This window comes from Daktulosphaira vitifoliae, unplaced genomic scaffold, assembly GCF_025091365.1.
Source record: "Daktulosphaira vitifoliae isolate Bord-2020 unplaced genomic scaffold, ASM2509136v1 Scaffold_2, whole genome shotgun sequence".
Taxonomy (NCBI): Eukaryota; Metazoa; Arthropoda; class Insecta; order Hemiptera; family Phylloxeridae; genus Daktulosphaira; species Daktulosphaira vitifoliae.
The window spans coordinates 41115748-41128829 of NW_026099573.1; the positions used below are offsets into that span (position 1 = coordinate 41115748).

General features: G+C 25.7%; 1 protein-coding gene across 1 annotated transcript in view; it reads right to left on the minus strand.

The window, feature by feature from the left end:
* LOC126899347 (neurexin-1) overlaps positions 1-13082 on the minus strand; it is a 154397-nt gene that overhangs the window by 23507 nt on the left and 117808 nt on the right. Inside the window, exons 5-8 of the mRNA XM_050674151.1 lie at positions 9448-9579; positions 4458-4621; positions 3555-3581; positions 2932-3090 (exon numbers count right to left, since the gene is read on the minus strand). Coding sequence (XP_050530108.1) covers positions 2932-3090; positions 3555-3581; positions 4458-4621; positions 9448-9579 — 482 coding nt within the window. The remainder of the gene's footprint in view (positions 1-2931; positions 3091-3554; positions 3582-4457; positions 4622-9447; positions 9580-13082) is intronic.

Here is a 13082-nt window from a genome sequence, read left to right on the forward strand (position 1 = left end):
AAAAAAAAAAAAAAAAAAAAACACATCATAGTAAAACCAATACCTTCTCAGCTTCGCATCGAAGCTAAAAACAATAAATGATTAATTTGATCAAATTTTAATTCTAATTATTTTTTTTTTATGATTAAAATTGATGTCAATCACTTATTAAAAAATAGTTGTTTTGCTTGAATACCCCATTCTTTAAAAGAAACTTTAAATAGTTTATTATTCTATCATGATTAAGGCAATATAACTTTGTACTAACAAAATTATATTAGATTTCGCATTTATTTAAAATATCGTAATTATTTTTTAATAATACTGTGGTTTGAAAGATAAAATAAAATATTATAGTTCCAAAATGCAAAATATTATATTGTATCCCGGTGATATCCTACTTTATAAGGATTATATGTGTATACCTCCAAAAATTTAATTTTTTCGATTTTCATAAAAATTGACTATAATATAATAATTTTTTCTTGTTAAAAATGATCGAAATGTATTTTTCTTCATTATTATGATTAGTATTGCAATATAACAAATATTACTAGTATTTTGTCTAATATTTGGGGGTAACTTGGAGGACGTATCTTTTCAAGAGTATATTTTTAAATGGTAGAGGCAAAAAATAGGTTTGTCAAAAAGCGTAATTATTACAAAGGTAAATAAGAGATAAACATTTTTTTTTAGTGATTTTTGTGATTATATAAAAAAATTCTGTAGCTTATAAACTTTACACTTAAGCACATTATTTATTATTACATTATAAATAATTACTGATAATATACTAATATACAGGGTGATTTTTTTATCATAACCCACTCAATTACTTACAGAATAATAATAATTAAAAAAATTTTTTTTATTATTATCTTTAGTTACACATTATTCTTGAATTATTAATTATGTAATACTTTTTAAATCCCTTATGCCTGATAAGGGTGTCAACTTTGTTTTTTTAAATGGTAACACATATTTTTAATTTAATAAAAAGTTCGAGTTTTTAATTCAATAATAAATGGCATTTGAATTTTTAATAAAACTTAATTTGTTTATTAGATATAAACATTTAAAGTTTCAAATTTTTGAGTTAATATATAGGTATAATACACAAGGGATTACAAATACAGGTAGCTAATTGGTTTTTTATGATATTGCTATCACAGTCACGGATTGTTTATTATCAATTATGACTATCAATAGATATACTTTTTGTATTGCCAGTTAGTGTATTTATAAACTCACAACAATGTACCTTACTATCATTGATAATAACAATGCTGTGTACCTGCTAATATCGATGTCATAAAAAATCAATTAGCTACCTGTATTTGTAATCCCTTGTGTATTATACCTATATATTAACTCAAAAATTTGAAACTTTAAATGTTTATATCTAATAAACAAATTAAGTTTTATTAAAAATTCAAATGCCATTTATTATTGAATTAAAAACTCGAACATTTTATTAAATTAAAAATATGTGTTATCATTTAAAAAAACAAAGTTGACACCCTTACCAGGCATAAGGGATGAACTTAAAAAGTATTACATAGTTAATAATTCAAGAATAATGTGTAACTAAAGATAGTAATAAAAAAAAAATTTTATATTATTATTATTCTGTAAGTAATTGAGTGGGTTATAATAAAAAAATCACCCTGTATAGTTTACAGGATTAATAACTTATAAGTTTATTTTATTTATTAAAAAAAATTATCTTATCGTTAACTTTAGAAACTATGGCTTTAAATTTATGGGAAATTCAAATTCAAACTTTTTATACAAAATAACTTTTATTAAATTATAAATTGAAATGTAGAAGTATATAAATAAATATATGCATAAAAAAATTAAATCTTTGGCGATAAACTTGATTGCACTTTTACTTCGGTCGATAAAATTTGCTAGGTCACAATATAAAACAATAAACATAACATTATGGGATAATTACAAAATCTAAAATTCATAATAACGTTTTTTTTTAATTTAATGATTGAAATGAATTTTTTTAATTTGTTAGTCCTGATTTATATCAAATATATATATAATTAGCAGACAAGATATTTACCTAAAATTCGAATTTCAAGTTTTACCAAAAAGTAGTATTGTCAAATCAAATAAATGAATATCTTATACTTTTTTATAAAATCTTTAATAAAATATAAAAGTAAATTTCAATCTGATGTTAATTTAATGTTTTATTTAGTAATTATTCGACGTTTTTAAAAAAGTGACCTTTTTTTTAAATATTTTCAAATGAAATTAGTTAAGCTTCTTTAAAAAGTAATGAAATTAAATAAATCTCCAACAACTTAAATCGATAAAAATATTTTTGAATTATATATTTGGAGATTCTAATTGTGAATCTTTTAGCAGAACTTGAGCTAAGCTTTTGTAATGTTTTTGTTTTATTAAGTTTTTTCAAAAGCTTAGCTGTAAGTACCCAACAAAGTAAAGTATATCTTACCACATTTCTTATGTTTCGTTATGCTACAAACCTTGTAATTTTTAAAACTTATATTAAGGTATGTAATATTGTAATGTGAGTGGATTTTATTCTTAAATATTATTTGAGGGATATAAAACTTTTGATTTCATGTTAAAAATGGTCTACTATAAAATAAAAAATAATAAATAAAAAGACACATTTTCAAAAGATACAATTTTATGTGCTACTATCAGTAGTTTAAAAGTTTTTACTTAGTAATATTTTTATTTTAATCTACAAAAAAAAAAAGTCTTAGGGAAATATTTGTTTGTATCAATTAAATATTTCTGTATACAAAAAAATTAATGATAGCGTTATAATTTTTTGTATAATTTAAAAATAAGTAAAAAATGAAATGTAGATTTACTAACTATAATATTTGCTCTATTACACTATTCTTTCAGATTATTTTATCAAAATATAAAAAAAATTAATGTTATGTAATGATATTTTACCTTTTTAATACAACCGATAAAATTTGTACTGGCTTTAGTACCAGGTAAGGCAACTGTGTTTTCACTACCACCTAAATATAGGTAACCCAAAGGCAAGGATGTGAAAGCACCCGCAGAGCTTCCTTGTTCACCATAAACTTCATCCACCGTCACTGACAACTATAATAAATAATGTAAAAAAAAAAAAAAAAATGTTAATGTAAATGATTTATACATATTTTCACAAATACGATGAGTGTAATTTTTACAAGGAAAATAAATTATTCTTATTACCAACGGACACTTAATTTGTATTTAATTTCTTAACTTATTATTCAAATGCTAGAATAGAAATATAACGAAAATAAATATTATAAATAAAGTTTTTTTTTTTTAAGTGTTTTTATATTTTCAAAGATGAAATAATGAAAATAGTTTTGAGTTTCTCTGATTACCAGCAAATTATTGAAATGGATATAATGCATTCGATGTTTTAAAATTAATTCATAACTTAAAAGAAACTTTTTTTAATAATTTATCGATTAACTTTAATTGTCAAACATTGTTTGTGTATATATAAAATATATAGATTAAATGGCGTCATTAAAAATATTGAAAATTAATTCGATTAAAAATATATATACCTTACAAAAACTAGTGACTGCAGATATCTGAAACAAAAAACATATTGGTATTTGATTATTTTTTTAGAACAACAATTTGTACAGAATGAATTTATAATAAGTTTTTCTTTTGGTATATTATATTACTTAGCATTATTAATGTTAAAGGAAGTCGTATTTTAATTTAATGAAGAAATGTTTTTATTATTCAAAAGAATGCTGTATTTTTATACATTGAAATTTGATTTAGTCACAATGTTTAGGTAATGTTATAATTCAATTAAAATTTAGCAAATGCAGTTTCATCCTTTAAAGATACACAAGGAATCCAATTAAATTTTGCTGCTACAGCAAATATATGTAGTGTATTTTAATGTATATACGTGTATGAATGTATATAAATGTGATATTCCCTGAAGGATAACATGTTACACGCGGGATTGTAATATGACAGTTACATGAAACCGGATATTAAATGAACGGCCAAAGCATTTGCCAACTAAGTTTAATTTCGAGTACTTCAGTAAAATGCAACACAAACACCAAAAATTAATACAAATTTTCGCTATTACATCATAAATGTGCAATAATTTATATTTTATTTATTTAGACTGTATAATTTTTTAACTTTACTACTTAAAATTCCATAAAACACGATAAATGGTGTAAGTAATATAAGTTATTAATATGTTCTACAATTACATAAGTTTATTATTCATAACGTTTATAATTTTATAAACCCTTGTTTCTTTCCCATGCTGTTTTTAATTTTTAAGTATAATTTCATTTTGTGAATACTCTGTGTATTGTATTCGTGACAGCTACTTATATTATTACAGCGCACATTTTTGACAGGCATAGTGCTATTTGGTACTTAAAGTAATTAATGTTGAAAAAGCATTAGTTTAAATTAAAATCTTTTACCCCTTGCACTTTTCGGGTGACTAATATCTTATGCCATTGGTTATCATCGAACCGTATTCTATTGGGCTTGATGAACATATCCAATGAACCAGAATCCACTTTCATCGTTACAGTTACTCCACCAGTGACGATGCCAACGTTGAGATAATTACTGCCTCCATCTCCTGAAACAACAAAATGTGTTACATAAATATAAAAAAACTGTATCTATTTTCAAGATTGAATGAGGTTTTGTGTAATTGTAAAAAAATAATTTATAGTGAATGATTTATTAAAGCAATTTTTTTCATTGTGTTAAGTTACTATAGTTTAATTGAATTTTAAACGGTTCTACATTACTTATTTGAAAATTTTTAAATGAAAACATTAATCATAACAATATTTATATTTTATTAGAACATAATTATTATAGTAGATATTCAATGAAATATAAAGCTTTTTAAACTGTCATTATGTGTTTTTATCTAATAACTTTAAATGACATCTCAAGTATTTTCAATTACCGGTTTTTAATATATAATGATAGCTGACAAACACATGTTTAAAATATTTAAACAATCTTCGAAAAGTAGTTTAGGTCCATCAATATTTCAATACACATACGTTGTAATAGTACATTTAGTATTTAAGTATTGTAAATATATAACGTGTGCACAATATCAGATAGGACTTTTCACTTCGTTTTGTGGTGGCGGCGCTGGTGAGGTGTTGTCATGAATCGGAGGAGTGATAAGGAGTAATAATGGGTTATTGGTTATGTTTTAATGAACATCACATTTTTTTTCTTCTTCCTAATATTAATTAAAGAAACTATATGAATTTCATGATGCATAAATAGATACATTAGAGAGCTATATTAGAGAACCGTGAAAAAATGTGCACGGAATTCAAATATATTCGCACCCGAACCAAATGGCTTATTCACATACTACACAGCACATTACAATTAATATGTTATATTTTTATATGAATGTTTGTATAAAATTTTGTTATTGTCAAACTCAAAGAATTATAATTTATTTCTTTTGTTAGCAAATTGTAAACAAACCGATTTATATATATGTAGATTAGAGGTTATCTCAAGATTTGAAAAAAATCTTTTTTATACGTTCGAGTGAGCATATATAAATAAATTATAATTATGACCAACAAATATATTAGAAATAGAAAAATAAATTTAGAAATAACGTTTATGTAATAAATATCTTTAAGACTGAGAAAAGTCATATATATAAATAAAAGTATATATATATATACTTTTATTTCAAAGAAGAACTTAATAACGTTTGAAATAAAAACAATTTGATTTATATAGTACTCGACAAACCAAAGCAGTAACAACACGTAGATTATAATTTGCGTTTAATTTAATTAGGTAAAAAGTAAGAATAGGTACGTGGAATGATGGAGCAATAAATGATAAAATTTGAGGGCTAGTAGACATATTAAAGAGGAGAAAAGTTAATATTTGTTGTGTGCAGGAAACTAAGTAGAAGAGAGGAAAATAGGTAAGGGTTATAAAAAATATATACTCAGATAAGACCAATACAATAATGAATGAAAAGATGAAAAGTAAAGTAGTAGAATTAGCTAGGAAAAGTGACAGAATTATAGTGATAAAATTACTTTTTGAGGTAAAAGTGTTAAATGTAATAAGTTCTTATGCTCCACAAGTAAGATGTGATAAAAGAGACAAGAAAGTGTTTTAGAGAGAGATAGATGAGGTGATGCAAGGAATACCTGGTAATGAGAATGAGATGATACGTGGAGATATGAATGGAAATGTAGCTAATAAGAGGAGAGGATATGAAAGAATACAATTATCCCAGGCAAGATTGTAACTTCACTGCATAGAATGATGGTAATTATTTGTGATGTAGTGGGCAATGAATATATAAAAACAGATAGAAAATAGTAAGAAATTCGAGGTTTCGGTTGTGGAAATAAAAAGGAGAAAATGAAAAAGTTTTTAAAGTAAGTAAAAGAGATAACAGTATAGTATGTCGAGGAAGATATAAATAATATGTGGAATAGATTTGCTAGTTGTATAAAGAATACTGCAAAGGAGATTGTTGGTGAGAGTAGGAGTAGAATAACAGTAAACAAGAAAATATAACAGGGTGGTGGAGATATAAAATGATGTAAAAAAAAGGTGGAAGTATTTTGAAAAATTACTGAATGAGGAGTATCCAAGTGAGAGATTAGAGGTTATCTCGTGGAGCGAGGAACTGGTAGATATAATTGAGTGAGAAAGAGGTATGGGAGGATGTGCAATCAATAACAAAAATAAAGCAGTAGGACCAGATAATATGATAGTGAAAATATGGAAAATATTAGAATGTATTAGTATAAAGAGGTTGAAGGATCTTTTTAATATAATTCTATTAGAAGAGAAAGTTTCAAAAACATTGAAGAATAGTATTGTGATGCCGATATTTGAAGGCCAAAAAGATATGAAAGAGTGTGAAAATTATAGAGGCATATGGCTTATGAGTCATTGTATAAAGATTTGGAAAATTGTAATAGATAAAATAATAAGAGGAAAAACAGTATCAAATAACTAGTTTGGTTATTTGCCTGGAAAGTAAAAGATGGAGTCAATTTTTTATGTAAGACAACTAACAGAAATATTAGGAATAGAAGAAAAGGCTGTATAGTTTGATAAATTTATAGATCTGGAGAAAGCGTATGATAGAGTACCAAAAGAGGTTTTAAAGTGGTTATTAATGAGAAAATGAGTATGAATATTAATGAGTCCCAATAAGGTACATTAATCTAATAGAGGATATGTATGATGGCACTTGTACTAGAATAAAAAGGGTGGGTGGAGTAACAGAAGGTTTTAGGGTAAGAATAGAAGTGCACCAAGGTGTCCTGCATTGATGTTTTACTTATTTTCTATAATGATAAATGAAATTACTAGAGAAGCACAAGGAGAGGTGCCGTGGTGCATGTTGTTCACTGAAGTTATAGTGTCAATAGGAGAAAATATGAAAGAAATTAATCAAAGACAAATGGTGTGGAAATTAGTTCTTGAAGGAAAGGGACTAACAATAAGTAGGAGTAAGACCAAGTAAATAGAGAACGAGTTTAAATAAGAAAAAAAAGAGGAAGGTTATATGATCTCCCTTATCATTTACGTACTCTTTAACAGTCCTCATATCGCATTCAATAAAATGCCTTGGGCTTAAAGCAGAAACTTAATGCACTCCTTCTCATTACCCTAAAATATTCTGTTACTCCGCGCACACTTCTTACACTGGTACAAGTACCATCATATATTTTCTCTATTGCCTTAATGTATCATTTTGAGACTCTTTTTCATATTATAATTATAATTATAACATTTCAACATGTTTAATTTTTTATTTTATATTTATAAAACTTTTTCAAGTTTTGTGAATTAATTTTTCTAGTTTAAATATCAAAAAATAATTTTATTTTCCTGTCGTAATTTGTTGTCTGCAACATTAATTTTTACTGTTAAAGTGATATGATATAGTTATTTTAGTATTAAAAGATCCTTTATTATCTTGTTATTCTATGAACGAATTTACCAAAATTATTTATAAGCAGATGACCTTTTTATGTAGTTTTTAAACGTTAAGTCTTTGGTAAATAAATTCTTTTAGTTGTTTTATGTTATTATAAAAAATCGGCTAAACTGTTATAAAAAACTATTAACTCCTTTTTTATCATTATAAATCAATACCATTTGTACTTTTGGTGATTACAGATTTAATAATTTCAGAGGTTACAGTTCATCAATGTTAGTGTTTCTTTTATCGTAGTGAGATATGCTCGCCTGAGTGCTATAATTCTTTATTACATAACATTTTTTGTTGATCATAATTTTTGTTCATATGACTTTGGAAGCTTTTGCCATTACCCTCATATTTATATACTACAAGCGGGTTTTTACTTAAACATAATAATTATTATAAGTAATTAATATAAACAATGTTTATTAAACATGAATTCATATATTAAATATAAGTATATTTTATGTTTGTTTTTTTTTTAATCGCAGTATTTTACATTGGTATAACAGGGTAAGTTTAAAATGATGAAATTTTTTTATGTATTTAGTTGATACTTATGAGGCGTATGGGTGCCTCTTATATATATTAATAGTATGATGTATATATAAAGCTCCACATTTACCACGAGGTTCTACTCTTATTATTTTTGAATTTTATTTTATGNGCTCCACAGTTACCACGAGGTTCTACTCTTATTATTTTTGAATTTTATTTTATGAATTCTACATACAATAATATATTTTAGGTTACCACTGTTAGAATAATTAAAAGTGTCCGATTCACAAGAAGAAAATTAATAAATGAGTTAAATATTTTATATAAAATAATCTTTGTTTCTTTCAATTTCATCTATTGTGATTTATCTGCTAAGTCTTACATTTTAAAAGTAAAAGGACAAAAAGTTTATATCTTGCTCTCAAAATTAAGAGTGAACATATAAATAAAGACTTGTCTTCCATATTCACATTCTAAGTGAGCTGAAAGAACTCATTTTGATTATCTTAATGCTGTAGATGAAGATTACCACGCCAATTGTAATAATATGTCTAATCTTATTGAACTAGAAAATTTAGATAATGACATCATTATCATTAGTGGCATGCATTTAGTATTTAGGAGACAAGAAAAAAGTATTACTTCTTCGAATACAAAAATATCAAAGTTCGTCTACAATTTTCCTAAATAAACTAATTATCTTGATTATTACTGTTGAACCTACTTCCCTATTCGAGGTTCTAATATTTTTTGCTAGGCAATTAAGACAGTATAATTTTTTATTCAAACCAGCCGTTTACAAGTGCCGTAATAAGCGACAGATTTATTTGTGTCCTCCGTCCAATCAATAACATTATTTTTTAATATATTATTCATGATTTTAAGAATTATATATCATAAATAATATTTTTTTTTTCATAAAAAATTAATATTTTTATAGGCTTGTTCCTTACCCATGTGATAAAGAAGACCCGCTGGTTGTTTGGTTTTGAAATAAAGCGTAAACGAATCGCCTTCGGTGTTGCCGTCAAAAACATATTTCAAAAACTCTTCTCCAGTAAACGATGCTTCTGTAGTGATTTTGTCTGTAAAAAAAATATAAAAATAACATTGCTGTAAGTATAAAAATTTTAGTAAACTAATTAACATGATTTTATTTTATTTATCTTTACATTATATTTAATTGTGGATAATACGAACGTCGATTTATTTTATTAGTTATTTAAATTATCTATGTACTATTTTTATTTTATTTTTTATACAATTTTCAAATGATCAAAAATGATTATGTTTTATGTTAATCTCATAAACTTTATACATAAATAATGAACTACCTTATGTATTATATAATGAATTAAGAAAATGACTGATCAATAACAACTTTTAAATCGATATTTCAGAAGTCGTTGACATATTTAATTTGAAGTTGAATAAATTGAAATGGGTTTTTTTTGTCTTATTGATGTAACAATTGACCTGTTTTCTAACTTATTGAATATTCTGTGTACATACTTTAATAAGCAATCTAAAGTTAATTAATATTTAAATAATTATTATAATAGTAACTATTAATACTGCAATACCAAAGGTATTACAATTTAATACCTAAAATACTTTTCAGTTTGTAAAAACAAATTTAATGATATTTATATTACATTTACTACACAATATTTAATCAGAGTAATTTTTCTGAAAAATTTATTGTAATTAAAAATAAAATATTTACAAATTCAAAAACAAAAATTGATCATTTTTGATGGTTAAAAACTATTTAAAAAAAAATAAAAAAAAAACCCTTTTCTTCAAGAACTGATCTCCACACCTCTAGCATTTGATTAATTTCCTCCTATTAACACTATATTGTCAGCAAACAACATGTACCACGGCACTTCTTCTTGTATTTCTCTAGTAATTTCATCCATCACTATAGAGAATAATTAAGGGCTTAAAGTAGAACCTTGGTTTACTTCTACTCTTCCCCGAAAACCTTTTGTTACTCCTCCTACGCTTTTTACCCTGGTACAAGTGACATCATACATATCTTCCATTCTATTAATATATCTTTTCTGGACTCTTTTTCTCATTAATGTCCACTTAAAAACCTCTCGGTACTTTTATATCATACGCTTTCTCTAAATTTATAAATACCATACACAGCTTTTTCTTTTTTTCCCTTAACTTTTCTGTTAGTTGTCTCACATAAAATAATGGCTCCATTGTTGACTTACCAGGCAAAAATCCAAACTGGTTTTTAGATACCGATGTCTCATTTCTTATCCTCTTTTATATTACCTTTTCCCAAATTTTCATACTATTACTCATAAGCTTTATGCCTCTATAATTTCCACACTCCTGTATATCACCTTTACCTCTAAATATCGGCTCCATAATACTATTCCTCCATTCATTTGGAATTTTCCCTTCTAATAAGATTTTATTTAAAAGTTCCTTCAATCACCTTATGCTAACACCACCTAATATTTTCCATAATTTTACTGGGACTTCATCTGGTCCTACTGCTTTATTCTTTTTCATTGATGCCACAGCCTCCCATATCGTTTTCTCTCTAATTAAATCTACCAGTTCCTCATTCTCGAGATATCCTCTAATGTCTCTTTCGGGTACTCCTCATTCAGTAATTTTTCAAAATACTCTTTCGACCTTTTTTTCACATCATCATCACTCGAGATTTCCTTATTATCAACAGTTTTTATACACCTTATATGATAATAATCTTTAGATCTTTTCTCTCTTAAACTTCGCCTTACTTACTCCACACTTGGCTTCTTGGACAAGCGTTTATACTCCATCCAATCTTCTCTCCTTTTACTCTTCTGTCTTATATTGAATTGATTTTTATACCCTCTATGATTTTTGAACGTCCTCATCCCACCACCAGCTTTCCTTGATTCCTGTCATTCTACTCCTACTCTGGCCAATAATCTCCTCTGCAGTATTCTTTACATAACTAGCAAATCTATTCTACACATCATTTTGCCTCCCTCGACATTCCACACCGTCCTCTCTTTTACCGTCTTTACAAACTCTTTTTCATTTTCCTCTTTCAAATTCCACCACCATTTCCCACCGTGTTCTTTCTATTTTTGTATATTCTCTTTCCCGTACACCACAACTCCATTACCATCAGTCTATGTTGTGTAGTTACACTTTCGCCTAGTATAACTTTACAATATGTTGCTCGCTTTACGCTCTCTCTCTTCCACATAAAATAATCAATCTATGATCTATTCCTCTCACTCATATAAGTTATATGTTAAATGTTACTATCAATTTAATGTTTAAATTCATTTTATTAAATAAATAATAACAAATTGAATACACAAATCAGTTTTAACTCTAATTTTATTAGATAGGTATTTTTACCTTTTATTCTTAAAAGAAGAATATGCAAAAGGAGAGAAGATTGGATGGAGTATAAACGCCTGTGCAAAGAAGCCAAGTGTGCAATAAGTAAGACGAAGTTTAAGAGGTATGATGAGTTGTATGATAGGGTAGGAACAAAGGAAGGCGAGAAAGATATCTATAGACTTGCAAAAGTAAGAGAGAAAAGGACTAAAAACATTAAAACGTTTGTCCCGCGTAAAAGAAAATCGAATTTTTTTTGGTTGTTGATTCATTTGTCGTCAATACTATACTCCGTAAATCATAACTAGTGTACTTTGAATGGTTCGTCGCATAGCATTTTAACATATGTTACCATATTCTTCTATTTCAGTACCATATACGTGACATTTATTTTTACAATACAATTTTACTAAACTAATCAGTCTAAATAGTGTAATAAATTTATATAGGACAGTAACACAATCTACTTTATTTTTACGTATGTCATTAAAAGTACATTAACAGTTAATACAAAAAAAGAAACAAAAATATCAAAATTACCAGAAAAAATTTATTTGTAAAACATAAAATTTTGAATTCGTGTTAAAAATTAACGTAATTAAAGATGTTTGGTATATATAACTTAATTTTAAATACAACAAGAAATATTAAAGGAATGGGATTGATAATTGAGTTTCACTAGTCCTCTTTTCTAGGAACTAGTAAAAATATGTTGTTTACATTATATAGTAAACAGCTTTTAAACACTAAAATAGATTTTTTAAATTAAAAATTTTGAAAAACAGTCTCTTGTAGGTAATTTATAGATTTTATATCATTTTTTTTTATAATATTTTATAAGATAAGTGGTTTTATTTTAGTAAAGCTTTTAGTAGTATGTCTTACGTAAAAACAATAATTATTTTTTTTTAAAACCTCACCAAGATCAAAAAACTTTTAATGCGATTTCGATCTAATGTCAACATATTCTTGAAAATGTTCATAATTTTTTTGTACCGCATTACATAACTTGTAAAATGACACTCATATTGTACAAAAATAAGTGTACACAGAATTACTAGCTCTACGGAACATAAAAAAAATATTATTGTTTTTATTTATTCTAGTTGTAGTCTATACTTTATAGCATTTTGATAGTTAACTTGACTGCTCTTTTTTCTGAGAAGAGACTATAGTGTACTTCATTTTACACAAAAATTCAGTGAAACTACCATTATACGTA